This window comes from Erithacus rubecula, assembly GCF_903797595.1.
Source record: "Erithacus rubecula genome assembly, chromosome: 3".
Classification (NCBI taxonomy): domain Eukaryota; kingdom Metazoa; phylum Chordata; class Aves; order Passeriformes; family Muscicapidae; genus Erithacus; species Erithacus rubecula.
In genome coordinates, this window is record NC_136689.1 from 88934100 (window position 1) to 88952965 (window position 18866).

At 38.6% G+C, this 18866-nt stretch overlaps 1 protein-coding gene across 3 annotated transcripts in view; it reads left to right on the plus strand.

The window, feature by feature from the left end:
* Positions 1-398: 398 nt before the first annotated feature.
* TEX10 (testis expressed 10) overlaps positions 399-18866 on the plus strand; it is a 54060-nt gene continuing 35592 nt past the window's right edge. The window contains exons 1-8 of one of the 3 annotated variants that reach the window (XM_079300245.1): positions 574-604; positions 708-853; positions 3215-3403; positions 3961-4667; positions 10157-10400; positions 12322-12434; positions 13222-13460; positions 17872-18004. In XM_079300245.1, coding sequence (XP_079156371.1) covers positions 3224-3403; positions 3961-4667; positions 10157-10400; positions 12322-12434; positions 13222-13460; positions 17872-18004 — 1616 coding nt within the window. In that variant the 5' untranslated portion in view covers positions 574-604; positions 708-853; positions 3215-3223. Of the gene's footprint in view, positions 605-707; positions 854-3214; positions 3404-3960; positions 4668-10156; positions 10401-12321; positions 12435-13221; positions 13461-17871; positions 18005-18866 lie in introns of all 3 variants that reach the window. The other 2 variants (XM_079300244.1, XM_079300246.1) reach the window with 2 other exon arrangements.

Here is an 18866-nt window from a genome sequence, read left to right on the forward strand (position 1 = left end):
GAGTGAGCGAGCGGCCGCGCGCGGGAGGAGGCGGACGAGGAGGAGGATCGGGATCCCGAGCCCGGTGCAGTCCCTATCGGTGCGTCCCCGCTCGCCGGGGCCGTGGCGCTCGCCCGGCCCCTACGCCAAGGGCCGCCCGCCTTTTGTGCGACCCGCCCTCCCCTCACGTTCCTGCGCCAGGGAGGCGGCGGGAAAAGCGGGAGCCGCCGCGGCGCGGGCCGGGCGCCGCTCCCGGCGGAACCGGCGGCATCGGCTCCGCTGCGCTCCGCCGCCCCTGCCGCACTTCCCCCGGCTGGTTCTCCCCGCCGCCGCTCCCGCCTCGCCCGCCGCTGCCGGGGCTCCCGGGGGCCGAACTCGCGGCCTCGCCGGCGCCGGGCCGGCACTGACGCGCCTTTATTTGAACGCCTCGCAGAGCGACTGGAGTGGGGCGGAGGGAAGCGGCGCTCGGGGAAGGAGCCGAAGGATGTCCCGGGACGGCGAGGAAGGCAGCGTGCCGGCCTAGACCCGCGGGAGGAGCGGCCGCTGCGGCGCTCGGGTACGGCGTGCGCGGCGCGGGCCGGGCGGTGCGGTGCGGGCGGCGGGGGATGCGCGGAGCTGATCGCCTGTAAGTATCGCTGCGTGCTGTGCCGGGAGAGAGCTCCCCGGGGAAATCCTTATCTGATCGGAGGAGTTAGTTAGGGCGTGTGCCTTGCCTTCGGGTTTCTCAGGATTTTCCTCACTGAGCAAGGTAATGAGTTTCCCTAACCATGCCGCTTGAGAGCTGCGAGGGAGTGAAACCAGAATCATTTGGTTGGAAAAGAGCTCCAAGATCATCGGGTCCAGCGTGTAACCGAGTATTTTCCCTGAGCCTGAGGTGAGGGTGCCTGAGGGTGTCTGAAGTGGTGTCTGAAACGTGCTGCATGCTGCTTTATGTTTAAAGAAGCCTGCGTGGATTGGAGGGTGTTTTAATGTTTTGGGTTGTAAAACCGTGTTAGTGCTTAACTGTTAGGTGCGCCTAGCTCGGTCTGGTTGGTGAAAATACACAGAATCACATCTTAGGGTTGGAAGGGACCTCTGGAGATCATTTAGTCCAGTCCCTCTGCCAAAGCAGCATAACCTAGAGGAGGTGACATAGGAATGCATCCAGGTGGGTTGAATTGTCTCCAGAGACTCTTCTGGGCAGCCTGTTCCAGTGCTTTTATACCCTCAAAGTAGAGCATTTCTTCTTCGTGTTGAGGTGTAACTTCTTGTGATTTAGCATAGCCATTACTCCTCGTCCTGTTGCTGGCCACCGCTGAAAACAGTTTGGCACCATACTCTCGGTACCCATTTTGGAGAAATTTAAATGCATTAATGAAATGCTCTCTCAGTCTTCTCCAGACTAAACAGGCCTAGCTCCCACAGTCTTTCCTTGTAGGATGCAGTTTGTGTCGAAGGCAGTAGTTTCAGTAAGATGTTTCATTGAAATGGTTACATACTTTCACCAGCTGAATAGAATTTTGCTTGATGTCTTTCTAAGTAGCCACTGTGGTGTTTACATGACTTTGATTTTGTAAGGATTTTATCTTTTGATATAGCATGGGATATGTGAACTGAAAATGGATAGGCTTAGATTACCTGTTATTTCCAGAATATTTATTGTGAGGTAAGCTGTGCTGCTTTTAGCAGGAGAAAGGATATTTTACAAGCCTCCTCCTTTAAAAGAACTTAATTGACTCCATTCAGGTGTGTGCACACCTGTATTATGAAGTTTTTATGCTGATTGGGAGCCAGACATCTACTTTTGTAAAAGCAGTCCTTGTAAGTGGAAATAACTTTTACATCAAAAGCTGGTAGCTATTTCTATATATCAGGTAGTGTATTTCTTGTAATTCTTTCCTAAGAGATTCATATGGTAAAAATCAAACCTTTATAAAGTCATGGTTGTTATAGTTGGACACTAAAGAACCTTTTTATTTTGGCACTAGGCTCCCAGTTTTTTAAAAGCATTTTGAGTTAATAGATTACTTATGCTCATTTTGTGCTTCAGTTACAGTAGTCTTGCATATAATTTTTTAGTGTGTGGAAAGCAGAAATTAAGTTGTGGCCAAATGTTGGTGTAATCAGTTATTTAAGTTGTTTTAAAATAATAGAAAATGACAGTTTGAAACATTCTTTAATTATTATTCTATTGATGTGTATATGAAATACTCTAGTACAGCATAAATTTCGGCTTGAAGTCCAGTGGGAAAATCAGCTAGGGATGATGATCACATCCACGAGAAGAGAATCATTGTTTGGATATTTTATTTAGAAATTTCTGGGTTTAGTCAGTTGTGTTGTTGAGGTTTTTGGCTTGAGTTTTTCTTGATTCGGGGTTTTTTTGTGGGAGAACTGGATGGTGGTTTTTTTGAGAGGATTAAATAAAGGAATTTGTAGTGTAGTGTTTGTTGGGACTTTTTCAGTGTGTTCTTTTTTTTTTTTTTTTAAACTTGATAGAAGTAAGAGTACTTCAGTATCAAAACAGAACAAAACCATTTAGAAACTTATGAAGGTTTTAATTTGTTTGGGTTATTGTACCTCTATTTCAGAAGGTTTGTACAGCTTACAAGTATAGTGGCTCAGATACCTCATTTCTTATGCCTTATTAAAAGTGTCTTAGTTTTCCATTCTTTTTCTTCTGTAATTGCCCATTTGACCGCTTCTCTCCCTGCTGCTTCTAATTATATTTAAATGTACAGACTGGATTTTTCAGTGTGTAGAGGAAGATTCCTTAGGTGTTTTATATCCTTTTATTGGTGAAGGCTTGTTCAAACCTATGATTGTACATGTACAGGCTGTGTGCTCTTTGGGATGGACTTGGTAAGCAATGTACAATTGAAAGGGAACGGTTTGCTGAGCTCCTTGGCTTGAGAAGAATCAAGCAAGTTACTCTGTTGTCGGGAGGTTTTTAAAACAAAACCAAATCAGCAACTTAACTCTTGATGAAGCAGTGGCAGATGCAGATATCTGGATGCTTTGTAATGAAGCAGGTCTCAGAGCTGAAGGAGCAGCAGAATGTTTTCTGGACACTGGAAGAACAGCTGCATGAAATCAGTCTGCATGTCTGTTTAGTCTACCATCTTGTCTCAGGAATGGACTCATTTATGCATAGACAAAAGAATAAAAACAGTAGCTATTTTTAGGAGGTTGCTGCTCTTTGGTGGGAAAATCACTTTTGTTGTGTGTTTAATCAAATTAAATTCTCTTTTTGCAGAGAGTCAGAATGACTAAAAAAAGGAAACGTCAGGAGGATTTCCAGAAAGTGAAATTAAAAGTTGGGAAAAAAAAGCCTAAACTAGAGAATGCAACTGATACTACCTTCAAAACAAAGGCCATACAAATTCCTGAGCAGCTTAAAGAAGATGGAGTGCTTCCTACGCAAAATAGAAAACTTAACATAAAGGTATGCTGTGATATTACATTCTGAAATGACAGAAGATTGCTTGCCTTTTATCTAGCTTTACTATGTTTACTGCAATTTGGGAAAAAACATTTATTTTAAAAAAAGGGAATGCAACCCCATTTTTAAAGAATCTTGTGTTTCTCTGGGGGGTGGATTTGTTTTCCTTCCTTTGTGTCATCTTCTGTCTCTTGAAGCTCTCTGCTTAAACTTAAGAAAGCTATTCATGCTGAGATTTCATAGTTCTGCTTTTGAGAACAAGAGTGAGAGGACTTACCTTTAGTCATCTCTCTGAGTCAGTAGGGTTGTGCATAATCTTAAGACTGAGACCTAAGGACAAGTCATTATATCTTGTTTTCCTATCACTGAATTCTGTTTATTTGTTAGTTGTGCTATGAATGTTTTGTTCTAAACACACTTTTGCTATTATGAACATCATACATCGTAAGAGTGTTCTGTGTTTTTAAGTGTGTAGGGAAAATGTGCAGAAAATACGTGGGGGAAGTTTGAACAGCTTAAAGTAATAACGATGACAAGTGTGTGTGTTTGTTTCTTTATAGGATCTGCTCTCACAGATGCATCACTATAGTCCTGGGGTTAAGCATAATGCACTTCTTGGCCTCAAAGAACTCCTGTCTCAGTATCCCTTTGTCATTGATGCACACCTTTCCAGTATAATAAGCGAGGTGGCAGCTGTGTTTACAGACAAGGATTCCAGTGTCAGAGGAGCAGCTGTTCACCTGCTGCAGTTCTTGGCTTCGAGAATAAGAGTGGAACAGATTGCTCCATTTTTCCCTTTAGTAAGTGCCCATCTCTCTAGTGCCATGACTCATATCAGTGAGGGAATTCAGGAAGATTCATTGAAAGTCTTGGATGTTTTATTGGAAGCATACCCAGCTCTTCTTACAGACCGCAGCATTATATTGTTGAAGAATTTTGTAGAGCTTATTTCTCACCAGCAACTCTCAAAAAGACTGAAAAGCAGGGACAAACTTTCCTGGATGCTCTCCGTTAACCCAAATCGCAGAGTAACTTCTCAGCAGTGGAGGTTGAATGTACTTACCAGGCTCAAGAAGTTTCTCCAAGCAGTGGTAGATGCATCCAGTGATACAGAGGATGAAGGGCTTCAAGAGCAGAAGGACAGCTCTCATTCTGTGAGGAACCCAGTATGTATTAGTTGGAAGCTCCATGCAAATAATCAGCAACATATACAACTGTTTGAAAGTGGTGGCTTACGACCAAAGATCAACTCATCATTTAGACTGAGGTGAGAAAACGTTAACTAGCTTGGGGATTAATGTCAACTGTGTAATTGCAATTAATATTTTTGTGGGATTGTCCCTTCCCCATATTTTAGGACACTTAGTGTAATGTGTAATCTTACTACAGAGGCTTGAAAATACAGAAATTCTCAGCAGATAACTGTTACTATATATAATGAACTTTTCCATTATAAAGTCTTTATTTTGTGCTATTAATAATTTTGGATTACCATCTCTTTTGGGATATTTTTTGGAATGCAAACTGACATTGACTCATTGCAGGATGTTGAACAGTGGCAAGTAGGCAAATTTCTTTGTGTGAAATATAAGCTTGTTTGTGATAATGAATTTTACTGAAATTTTTTGCTTTTACCTTCAAGAGTCTGTCATAAGCTTAGGAGTCTATCTATGATTCTAGTTCCTTTTAAAAAGGACAGCAGGATGTGTCTGGTGGTATGAAGTTCTGCTGAGTTTCCAGTTCTAGATATTTTAATCACTTCACCAGTTTATATATTCACTGTGGATGAAAGATGTCTCTGCTGAGACATACTGATGAGTATGAAAGAAAGTGTAGTGTACTTAGTCATAGAAAGGTTTGTGTGGGTTTCTGTAGTACTCTAAACAGATGTGAGCTGAAGTTAAGGGAGAAATAAACAACTGTTTTGATTTTCTTCCTCCCCTCTGATTGACCCACTAGAGGGGAACCTCCCACTTCACTTTATGGTACTTTTTGAACATTGGCTTCCTCATACGCATTACTGTTGATGTTACATACCTTCTGGCAGGAAACCTGGAATGGTGACTTCAAAAATGGAAACAGTTTAGTTGTTACACAGCTCTGTTCCCTGGAGACACTAAGGTGGTTTGAAGAGAAACCACAATACTTGTTTTACTGCAGGAGAAGACAATAAGAGGTATAAAGCAGTTATGCCAAATTGATCTAGGAAGTCAGCAGCAAAAAAGGGTATAAAACCCACTGCCTACTCCATTATGATGTCCATCTTGTATTTTTGAAGGGCAGAAGAAGAGGTGTTCTCTTTGAATACCTCAGTGTTGACCTGAATTAGCAGGTGGTTTCCATCTGTGTTAGAGAGACATCCATTCCTGCTCTTTCCTAGACCTCCTCTTTGGAGGTACCATATTACTTATGGTAGGTATAAGCTAAAAATTAAGCTAAGTAAGAAGTGCAGCTTATTCTCCTAAAGGTGTTGTCAGCATAAGTGTTCAGTCATGACCAACACTATTTGGGGCAGGTAAAATTTTAGCTGGCAACTAGGCTGATGAAGACCCCTTGAGACAGGGGAAAGGTTCAGTGCTGAGCCCAGAACTGTCCTGTTGAGTTCATCTTTGCAGTCAGAAGCACACAGTTGTGGACCACTGTGTATCAGAGGATGCTTGTGTTGTGCCCTGGATGAGATATACAGTGTATGACAGTACCAGGCCCTGTAATAGCTGAAGATGCATTGTATCCAAGGTCTAGGTAAACAAACTTTATGTCTGGTGTCACCTGAATTGGATTCTGCTTTTCTGAGGAGCTAGATTTTGGTGAAACATTGTGATACACTTCTGGTTATAAATACTTACAAAAAGATGTTTGCAAGCATGAGGAGGAGCCGGAAGAATAGAAGGAAACATTCCTAGAATCCAAGGCGAGATGGGCAAAGCAAGCTGATGGCAGCAGAAGAATAGAAAGGGAAGAATCATCTGCTGAAGGTACTAAAATGTTCTCATTTTATTGCATTTATGCATATTTTTAGTATATTAGTTTTTTCATAAAGGGCCGATACAGCTTGTTTTAGTGACTGTGTGTAAAGTTCCTCTAGTGAAGAGTTGTGGTGGTTTTTGTATTTGCCATCAAAATAATTTCTGATGATCTAAAGGTGTCTGTTGCTTTCAATCCCAGTTGTTGCCTTTTACAGGCATTCCCAGGCCTCTGCTATGGCCACTGCTGAAGGACTGAAATTAGTTGTAGTAAGAGGTGCAATACTCAGTGTGTGTGTGTGTTTGTGTTTAAAGTCAAATAATCAAGTCTAGGACTAGCTAAGGGTAATGAGTTGACCAAGCCATAAGTAACTATTTACTGTGTGTGTATTGACGGTCTTGTCACTAATACTGCAAGTTTCAACTTTGTTCTTTAACGAGCAGGCTTCCACATAGCATAACTGTATGCTAAATGTTTAAAGTTCCTGTATCTATTTAATCTTGCAAGCTCATTGGACAGGGCTGGCATGTCACTGATAACCTAGTAATTATGAACTGAGATTTTCTGAATCAGTTTGCAGTATTAGTGTTTAATAAAAATAATAGCTTCTGAGCTTGGAATGCTGGGTGATAGACTTCATTATCTTCTGTTGTGTGCTAGATTTTCCTAGTGTTTATAAATAAAAAATTGCAATGTATTAGGAAATTATTAGAATGTATTCTCTGCATTATGTGCTGACTCTGCTGCTTTTTGCATCAAACTCATTTCAGGTGTGGAAAACCAGAAAGCCTTCACAACTCAAATGCGGTGGTACCAAGACGTGTTTTTTTTGTTTGGTTTTTTTTTTTTTTTTTTTTTTTTTTTTTTTTTTTTTTTTTTTGTTACTGGAAGAGAAAAAGTTGAAATTCAGATTCTGCTGAAAGAGGACAATATGAAGCTGCAGAGAAAAGCTTGCAGAAAAAAATTACTTGACAGCCTGAAATGGAAGATGAAGCATAGCCAATAAATACGTACATGTGCATCAAAGAGAAATGGAAAATGCAGTTCACTCGGTGTGCTGTGTGCTTGCTGCATTTGGCAGTGCACACAGAAAAGGAGGACAAGTAACCTGGCTTAAACTGCAAGCCATAAAAACTTCCAAAGACATTCTATTGTAAAGAATAGCAAGTTGTTTCCTTATTTTCTGTTTCTTTTATGTCCTTGACTTCCCTTTGCTGTATTCCTGTTGTCTTCTGTCATATGACAGATATTTACCCAATTTTTGTTTGTTTGGCCCTACTGTGTGAAAATACTGGTATTTTAAAGAAAAATGACAGCTTAAGGGGTACACAAATATATTTCAGCTCCCTTCAGTAATATTTCATTCTGATATAAAGGTAATATGCTTTTCAGTATTTCCAAGAGTCACCCTACCACTCTAGAATAGTGATAACAGATATGTGACAGAGTAATTACATCAAACCTTCCCAGGTTGAGTGAACGTGTATTGCTAAGGATCATGTACTAATCAAGTAAATGCTGGGCAGATTACTGTAATACTTTGTCATCATCCGTTACTGGCACTTAAATTTTATTTTACATTTTTATTGTTAACCCTGAATATGTGGAGGAATCTTATCTTAGGAGATAGGGGCTTCTTCTGCAGGGGTACATGAAAGCTATGCTAAGTATTCATACCTGAATGCTTTCAGCAGCTGGGGGGAGTATCTCTTTTGGCATGAATTCTTCCTTTTTCCATTCCTTGTTTCAGAAAAGTGCTGAAATAGCTGTGTGTGTTACAGTTCTTTAGAAATCTTCCAAACTTCTCAAGTTTCATGCACTATTCACATTTTAATTGGCAGATTTTTGGTGTTCCTTAAATAGATTGCTGGAATTCCAGAGTTCTGTACTATCAGGTATTTTTTAAAAAAGAAATTATTAAATACTACTACTTCAGAACTATTCCAGTCAATTACTGAAATTTCAGACTTCATCCGAGAGCATGATCCTGTCACGGCATAGCATTTACAGGACAACCTCACTTTTTCAATGAGATTACAGTTTTGGTATCAACAGGATTTACAATTTATTGTGGTTGTAGCTGAAAGATGGGATTTGTCTACTGTATTTGAGATGACTGAGAGCTAAAAAGCCTAAGAGCCATTCACCTTAAACTCTTTCTAATCTGAAAGAAACTGGTGTCTACTGCAGTGTCTGCACCACAGAAAGGAAATAAGGCAACAAAGCAGACAAATAAACCAATTGATATTTAATGGATATATTGGTTGCTGCAGTTAAAGCTAAGCTTTATAAAATTTTAACTTGTTTGGTGATCATATTAAGCAATAAAGTAAAGCAATTTTTTTTTCTTATAATCAGTTATGTTTCCATTTATCCCTTTTATTTTGTGCTGGATATCTAAGTTCTCTCCCCCATCTTGCCTTCATTGAAAAATAGCTTGTATTTGTCTCATACTTTGTTTTTATTTTTTCTCCTGTTCCTTTTACATGTCATTAATACCTGGGTTTGTTTTGGTTTAGTAATTTTCTTAAAAACACAGATATTAACTAGAGAGAAATGGCAGAATAAAATTTTACTTTATTATTTGTATTTTAAGTGGTGGCAACAATATGTGGCTTCATAGAAGAATATAACTAACTGGATAATTTAGAAATTTGTAGGGGAAATTGCTTTACATCTTCAATATGAAATGAAAATATTTGTAAACAAAACTTCTGCAGATCTGTGGAAAGTTTTTCAGTTCCTATTTTGAGTGTATATGTAAAGAAAAATTACTTGAAGATCATCACTGAATAGAAAGGAGTTTAACAGGAGGTTCAGAGTGCTAATTGTATGTATGTTAAAAAATTGGAATTATGATAGGAATTCCCTGCTGTGAATTAGGAAACAAAATTGTAGTGGAAAACAATTTCACAAGTGATCAGTTGAAACGGTTGTTGCCTTATTTTAAGGAATCTGTACTCCTTAAAATTGACAGGAGTTATTCAGGGTTTTAATTCTTTAAAGAATCTTATTTTTAGAAGATTGATTTGGATGCAAATTGAGTTTATCTGGTGGCAGAATTGGGTCATATCTGCTGATTATCCCTTCAGAGACACAAAATGTTTTTTGAGTGGGGGAGGAAAAAGTTGATTTTCTTGATTTCTGGCAGATATTATTTGAATTTAAGCTATATCTTAGTTTTTAATTTTTTTAAACTTCATTATCAGATAATTTTCTGTATAGCCACTTTTCAGAGCATAATAGCTAAACATCAGGTGGGAACCAAAGGTATATTTTTACAGGAACGTTTTTTTCCTACATTTAATATGAAAAACATTGTGCTTATTATAGTTGGAGATGGCTATGAACTGTAATAAATCTCATGCATTTGACAATACCTTGTAGTCAGCTTCATTATTTTGCTTCAATGAGCTTAAAAGGGTTTTTTATTATTTTGTTGTGCTGAGTATAATTAATTCCTTCCTGTTGGTTGAAGGTGATAGGCTAATGCATATCATATTTCTCCATTTCATAGACTTTACATATAACAATGGGGAAAGAAATACTGAAATGTAACAAGTTGTTAAAGAAGCCCACAAACTTGCAGGGAGACTTGGGAGCAGGTTTGTTGTAGATGGTTTGAATTCCCTTTTTTCCTGTACTGACATACCTAGGAAGAAAGCCAGCAAATATTTAATGTGTTAAAAAGTAACTTTTCCCATTATTCAGAGAACAGGAAAGTAGTGGTATTACTGTAATCTTCTTTTGAAAAGTGTGATCTTTTTATGCTTTTTTGCTTTTGTTGTTTAGGTCTCTGACAAGTGTAATGGACAGTGCAGAAAAAGGCCTGTCCTCGGCTGAAAACTTAAAAGGTTTTATTGAGATAATAATTCCATTACTGATTGAGTGCTGGATTGAAGCATCTCCTGCACAGTCAGCTCCCATTCTTGGAAATCTTTTGGAATCAGAATCTCAGCAGCTTATGCAGCAAGTTCTTAGCATTATACATTTATTGTGGAAACTCACAAAGCGACATGATGAAACATACAAAATGGTAAGGGAGAAATGATCCGTGGCATAATGATGACAGTTGATTTTCTTTTGATATGAAACTAGTGGTTTGGTGATTTGAAGTAGCTAAGATACTTTGTTTAGAAAAAGCCTAGGTGTTGAGTAGATGAATCTGGATTTTGTTGCCTCTTACTGTAGGAATGAATCAGTTGAACTGAGCCATAAGTTCTGTAAATAGTCTCCAGGAATCCTCCTTGACTGCAACACAAAAGCTTTGAAACTGGGAGTAATATTGGAGAAGGAGGAGCATTTTGTCTTCCAGATAACCTCTAGAATATAAACTGGAACAAAGTGTAGAATGGGGTTGTTTGTTCCTTGTTTTTGTGTGTTGAATAATTTCATGGGGGTAATAGTGGCCTGAGATCTGTAATTGCTTGGTGCAGTCTGTGTTGCTGTGTCATGATTGGTAGGATCATAAGACATTGGATCAAAAAGGATTTTAGGAAGTATTCTCTAAAGTTTTGGGGTTTTTTGCCCAACTTATTTTCTCCGTCTTTTACTTAGATAACTGAACTGCTTTTTTGGTAACTTTTGCTGCTTTTCCAAAAATCTTGCAAATTGGAAAAAGAACTCAATTTTCATTTTGTCTATTGAGTAGTTGGAAGGAATGTCTTGACAGCTCTTGGTTTAACCTGTATGTAGGACTGTAGGTCCCTTTGCTAAATGGAAAGCTACAAATAGGGTAATTATTGGAAAACATTTGTGGAATCATTACATTAGATCAAAGTTACCAAACAAATGCAGCCTGGAGGGATGGATTGTGTGTCTGAGCAAAGCACACTCATCTTTTCTAGAGGCCCTCTTGGAAGTGGGCAAAAAGCAGGCATTTGACCTGGTAAATTCCTGTGGCAGCCTCCTGTCCCTAGCCTTTTTCTGAAGGATCCTGCAGAGCTGCTGCCCTTAGCAATAGGGTGCCTGTATTTTGGTCACATGAATGGTACACTCTGTCAAGATATGAATTGCTTTGGCTACATACAGTTGGATTATGGCCTTAAATTATTTGTGAGGAGAAAAAAAATCCAAGGTTCATACAACTTAGTTTTTTGTGGAGCAAATTTCATTTGAGATAAATGGTTTGTTTTCTCTTTATAGTTACCTTTATATACAAAATGCATTCAAATGGCTCAGTTTGAAAATGAAAGCTTTGCTTATTTAATAGCCCTTAGGCTTACAGGCCAAAGTGGTTATTACAGTCACTGTGCAAAACCACTCTGAATATGCTTGGTGGAAAGCTATTGATCTTTGAAATAGTGTAATGGCCATTCTCTGTTCTTAATAGTTGAATATCAAAAAGGTCATCCTGCCTGATCAATTTGATAGCAATGCAGGCTTTTTTAGTTCTGAGCTCTGCTGGACACTTTGTGGAATGGTGACTGTCTGCTAACCTGCAAAGCAAAATTATTTTAAAATACTGAATAATTTTTCTCTAAGAATGGTCTTTGTACCAGAAAATGTTTTGTCAGTGGGCTTTCAGCCACAAGAACATTAATGATAGGGAAAGATGAAAGAAGTATTGGAATATATTTTAATGGAAGACTCAGAACAGTCATTGCAAGTTAAACAGAGTCCACTCTGATTTTTAGAACCCTAATAAATTAATACAAAAGTACTTTCATTCAGATCTGTAACTCAGTTTAGTATTGCATATAAAATACATAAATATGTGCTAAAAATACAGTGGTTCAGTTAGTATTACATTTTGTTGCTCAGCCTTAACTTACAGCGTCTTGTTACTCCCATGTGTTGTGGACTTTCATGCACAGCACTTGAAAGTAAAGGTGTATAAACTACTTGCAAACAGAAGCTAAAGTTATTGACTCCAGCAATAAATTTTGGAACATAATTGCCTGGATTTATTTAATTTACTACCATGTTTTCTGTCTATTATTTGCTTCCCTTAACAGGAACTATGGCTTCGAATGAATTACCTTGTTGATTTCAAGCACCACTTCATGCGTCATTTTCCTTATTCTTTACAAGATACAGTAAAACACAAAAAGAAAGATCCATGCAAAAGGTAATAATAAAATCAATGTCATGTAGCAGCTTTTAGTTTCAGAAGAGAAGTGGGACAATATGACTTATGTGCTTTATCAAATACCAAGTTTTTAATGATGGTAAAGAAAACTTTTTATTGCCTGTTGCTTGAAGATCTGTGGAATTGCTGTTATAGGAAGGTTGCATTGCTTCGAATGTAGAAGTTTTAGTTGTTTTTTGTAAAAGTATTGTATAAGAAGTATTATTGTATTATATATACTGAATAGCATCCAGTAGAAAATTAAGTGCTGCCTTAGGGAAATAGAAGTATTTTATTCAACTCTTCATTTGGAACTTGCATATTGCTAAATGGTGGTTGTTTCAGGCTGACTGTGTTCATATTTCTGCATGTTTTCTTCGGCTAACTGTTGAATTACATGAAACATAATTCAAACATTGATTCCACCTGTATGTAATCTCCTCTAGTGTTACAGGGCTGGGTGAGCACGGCTAGGAGGGGAGATGGGGCACACTGTGGCTGTCCCGTAGGGCAAAGCAGTACTGAAGCACATTTCTTCACTATTGAGCTGTCAGAGCAGATGCACCAATGTACAGGCCAGTTTTGGTACAGGCCAATAGTAAGTTGTCTCCTCTTTCAGCTCCAGATGTGAGACTAAATTTGTGCTAAGGTTGTTCTGAAGTCATTCTGAGCCTTTGCAGTTTTTGTAGAACACTGGTATATGTACAACGAGTATCAGCTGGTGTCCATTTTTATTTCAAAAATAATTTTTTGACATCTTTCTGTTCTTCCCCCCTCTTCCCCTTAGCAACAGGAACTGTATGAAATCCTCAAACAACATAGACCATCTTTTACTGAATTTAACATTGTGTGACATAATGGTTTCGTTAGCAAGCGCTTCAACACTTCAGACGGACTCTGGTTGGCTGGACATGATAAGGAAATTTGTGACAGATACTCTTCAGGATGGCAGCAAGTTGAATAGCAAGCAAGTGAACAGATTGCTTGGGGTGACATGGAGACTAATGCAAATACAGCAAAACAAGGGTAAGATGAGTAGTTTATGGAGGACAAAATTATGCACCAACAAAGCTTGAGTTGTTTTAGTGTTTTAAGGTCTGCATCTTACATTCTCAGTTGTTACATTGTAATGTATTTTGTCATAGAGGTAAAACAAATTTCATGGTAATATCCTTACATGTAGCATTGCAGACTTTATTTTTAGAATGCTGTTAGATTCATACTGTTGATATGCAAAGTATAAATGTATTTGTACCTGTTTTCTGGTTTTGCTCCTTAAGAAACTCTCATAAATCTAAGATTAGCTTTATATTGAAAAGTGACTACTAGGCTGTAGAGGTGCATGATGCTTTAATATCCCAGTCCTTATTTAAAGTCATTAACATAGCTGATAGACTCTCTCAAGTACTGTAAGATTACCATTTTAGTTCTATGAAATGCCAAGATACTTTGATTGGAAGCTGCTGTCGAGTGTTTTCCAAGATGTTTGATTTGAATCCTTTTCTAAGAGAAAACATTTAAGTTATAACTTGCAGGACCAGTCCAATATTTTAGCTTACTTTTTTCTTTCATTTCAAGTACTACTTGCTTGTATTCCAAATGAGACTTTGGATATAGGACTTCAAGAAAGGACTTAATCAGTAAACAGAAAAGTGACAGCAGTCTTTTATGTTTTACCAGTGTGATAGAAATGAATTCCACATCCAGGTAGTTCATAGAGAAGTCCTTAGCAACAGATGCAATTGTTAGAGTTGTAAAATGAAAATATGTCAAATGTCCCTCAAATACATTTTGGCAGTTAGTTATATTTCCTGCCAAATCCATTTTAATTGGGAATGTCTATTCCCATGTCCCTGGTGACAGAGGTAATAACTACTCATTCCTGTCTGCACTTCAAATTTAGCTTTGTGTTGAAGGCAAATAATAATAATAATAATCCAAAGTCAGAGCCTGACACACCACCTGAGCTAAGGAAGAGGAATTGCTACTCAGGAAAGTAGCTCCCAAACACTGATTAGACTGTTAGATCAGATACTTCAGGCCTTTCTTCTGAAACATTGATTTTGTTTTGTTTTTTTTTTACTTTGCCAAACTTTTACCAAATAGTGGATAATGGCTTGTGTTTTTCTAACCAAAGTGGCCATTTCAGTGTAATCATTTTCCTCAGGAATCCAGAAAAGGACGAACTTTAAAAAAGTTAAAATGAAATTGTGAAAGATTATTATGTATGGATCTTTTCTGCTGGTCCTGTGAAAGTTCAGTGTGAAATTAGTTACCTCACAAAGCTGTGTCTTGTTTGTGTGGATGGTTTATCTCACCCCTTCAAGATAATTCTTGTGCAGTACTAAAAACCTGACTAGATGTCAGATTAGAATTAATCTACCAGCTGTAAAGGAGATACAGCTTTGACATACTGGAGAATCAGGAGAATGGTTCAAAAAGAAGTGCAGAGTCCTGCACCTGGAGAGGAGCAAGCCCATGCACTTGTACGTGCTGGGGGATGAGCAGGTGAAAGCAGCGTGGCAGTAAAGGACCAGGGTTCAAGTGGAGCTAGCAATGGGCCCTTGTGGCAAAGAAGCCAAATGGGTCCTGGGCTGCCTTAAGAGTGTTGGCAGCAGGTTGAGGGAGGTGGTCCTGCCCCTCTGCTCTGTGGCCACTCCTGGAGTAGTGTGTCCAGTTTGGGGCTCCCCAGTACAAAAGTGGCTTGGACATACTGGTGAGAGTCCAGCAAAGGTTGTGAAGATGGTGACAACACTGGAGCATCTCACCTGTGAGGAAAGGCTGAGTGAACTGAAGGTGAGAAGATTCAGGAAGTATCTCATCAATGTATGTAAATACTTAAAGGAGGAGTGCAAAGAAGAGGGAGCCAGACTCTTTTCATGGTCCAGAGACAGGACAAGCCGTGGGCACAAACTGGAGCACAGGAGATACTGTCTAAACATGGGGAACACCCTTTTCACTGTAGGGCTGACCAAGCAGTGGCACTGGTTGCCCGTAGTGATAGTGGAGTCTCTATCCCTGGAGATACTGAGAAGCCATCTGGACACAGCTGTGAGCAGCCAGATCTAGCTGATCCTGTTTCAAATGAGCTCAAAGTCATTCATTCCCACTTCAGTCATTATGTGATTCTATGGAAGAAAAAACCTTCTGTCCTTGATTGGTTTTTTTGATAATGCTCTGGAAATTTTGAACTGTATTTTGTCAGATGGGACTGCAAAATATGGTACATACAAAGAAGATTAACTCTTGATTTGTTGAAAATCTATTTGACATAGAGATTAAATCCTGAAAGGGTTTGTGTTTTTTAGAAGACAATGCAAAGTGGAAAACGAGCCATTTCATTTAAAAAAAAAAAAAAAAAAAAGTTTAGACCACAATGGAAATCTAAAGAGGGGAAGTTTACATAGACAAACCAAAAGAGCTAATGCAAAAGAGATTAGATAAAACCATAGTGAACCTCCTGTGCATTATGCCACACAAGCATGGTTCCATTTTTCTGGATTGCCTGTTCTGAGTAGGGATTTATGCTGGGGTAAAATGCACATATCTCCTCTTTTCTGTGAATGTGTAGAAGAACTTGTAGCTGTGTTGTCTGAAGATTTATCACCATTGCTGAAGATCAAACTTGGGATCTCTCTGTAATTAGGAGGTCTGATCCTTTCTTGCAGTTCTCAGGTATGACTTCAATAGCAGCTTGCCTGTTACTTGTGTTCTTGATAAATTTTCTTCATGCAACAGAAGACAGCACACTCAGTCACTTCAGAAAGAGGCTTGACATGTGCCAGTTAAAACTGAAGTATTTTAAAACTGAATTTTTCAGCTGTGTTTTGGACTTCTGTATAATGTGGACCATTTAAAGTATGATTTTTAAAGACTACTTTTTAAAATTGCTTCCATTTTAAAACTTGTCCTGTTCACATGAAACAATTCAAATAGTAGGATCTGTTTTACTTAGCATGCCACGGTATTATTGGGAAGTAAGAATTCTACTCAGATTATTTATTTTTATATTTTTTCAGTTAACTTTTCATCAATTAGCTATAAACTACATAAAGATGTAGTTGTTATTCGTTTAAGAGTAAGCCAGTGTTCAGTTGTAAAAAATTATGTCCAAGGTGAATCTTTACCCAAAGAATATGTGAATTAGAATGGATTTTATTATTCTGTTGAAAAATATGTTTGATTTCAATTTCTTCAAATTCTGAATGACTCCTGCTTCATGTGGCATGTAGCCATGCCATTTCAGGTGATTTTTGTAGTGTGCTTTGTAGTGAGAATCCTTATATGGTAACTTGAAGTTGAGTAAAAGTTTTACAGATTGGCCCCTGTTTGGATCCAGAATCATTTTTAGAAAGGAACATTCTTGTCTGTCTCTGTGGGTAGAAGTGGCTCTGTTCAGTGTGGAACACAATATTTTATCTGGTTTGGCACACATAACTTAGTAAGACTGGTCTGTGTGCCTGGATGAAAAGATGTTTTTCAGCTTTGGTTTATGAAGATAAAGAATTGATTGCTGCTGCTTAAGTATGCCTTAATTGGATTGAATTCCTTGGGACCACAAGTTCTTCTGTGACAAAATGAACCAGGTCTCATACCTTTCGTGCTTTGCTCAAGTTTTCAGATGCTTTCCTATTCTTTCCAGACTTGTCTTCTCTGAATTCAGGTATTTCTCCATGCTTCCTTAATTTTTCCATCTGGTGGCTTAGTCTGGTTTCCAAAGAAAATATTTGGTATCTTTCTCAGTCTATTACAGTAAGTTCTGTGTTTGCTGGCTAATTTTAACCAATTTAGTCATGGTGGTAAAGGTGGTAAAGTTTTCAAATTTTAAGTCTGGTGATAACACACAGTTGGATGAGACCTTCAGAGAAGGAAAGGTTGGAAGGGAGTTAGCAGTTCATGAAGTGTCTTGCCAGCAGTCTCTTGAGGTTTTTATTTTCTGGTTAATTAGCAAGTGTAACTTGGAGCCAGCTGGTTCAGAGACAGGGAGAGCTGGTGAGCTTAGTGTGTGTGGCCGGGGGAAAGGGGTAGTATGGAGAGAACTGAAGGCACTGTGACAGGTTTTGGGGAGCAGACGTAAAGGATTAGAGAACATTGGTCTGAGGTTACTGCACTAGGGGAGAAGGATTGGAAGATAGCTGTAAAAAGCAGAAATTTATTAGTTCACAGCTACTTTGCAACCTGTCTTCAGGAAGTTGTGAAGTTCTCACTTGCATGTTGTCTCTATTCTTTTATCTGTTTCTTTCACAAGCTGTGCAAGAGAGTGTTTCAATGGTTTAAAAGTCAGTCCAGATGTTACTTCAAAACATTTTGGTACTTCCCTCTGGAGTTCAGTGTAAACAGTTGTAGATAAAGAGCACAGCTCTGTGTGTGTGTGCATGTATAAAATCAGAAGATTAAAAATTATTGCTTCCTTTTTTTTTTAATCTTTTTCCTGTAGCCACGGAACCCTTGATAAAAGCTGTATATACGCTATACCAGCAAAGGAATCTGCTCTTTCCAGTTCGTACATTGCTTTTGAAATTTTTTAGCAGAGTTTACCAAAAAGAAGATTTGAGGACACAAAGAATCAGGTAAAAAAAAAAAACCAACACATATTATTTTTAATTTCAAAATAGTGTATTGATTTCAGAAGTGAGAATACTAAATTTATATGTAGGTATCATAAAACTTCATTCTGAATCTGTTTTGACAATGTGTCACTGGAATTTGAAAGTTTATGTGCTCTGAGGTGGAGATATATCAGCTTAGTTGTCTGTCTTAGCATAAGTACTAGATAGATCATAATGACATCAATTTTATCTTGACGTACACTGCTACGAGCTTATTGTTACTGACTGTGTGGCAGTCAGTGGACATGTCAAGATCGTGCAGCTGTAGCCATGGAGCATTTCCATCTCTTCAGCCTGAGGTCATGAGCTTGTGACTTAGTGCCTTTGTTGGTGTTCTGATAGTGGCTGTGTAGCCTTTCTGACTTCTTCAAGAAATATACTCTCTCTCTAAAGAGACTGGGTTTAAGAAAGTGTTCTTGTCCTTCTGGGCTCCTCTTTTGTTGTGGGATCTAATAGATCATGGACAGCTTTTAGATACCTGACTTGCTTCAGATATATTCAGTAAGAGGAGATTATTCTATGTAATGCTGTTGCTACAGTTTTTCATTAATCAGATGTGTCCAGACTGTCTCCAAATCTTAACTTTTCTAGAATGTATTTTTCAGCTGTCATCTAGCTCCAGGACGTAAAGACCTTAAAAACAAATCATGTGTTGATGTGTATGCACCCCATCAGGTACTGTAAAGCAGTTCTAAGGTTTTGGGGAGATCTCTTCTCCAGGCTGAGCAACAGTAGCTCTTTCAGCCTGTCTTCATAGGAGAGGTGCTCCAGACCTCTGATGAATCTTCATGAACTCCTTGGACTTCCTCCAATAGCTCCATAT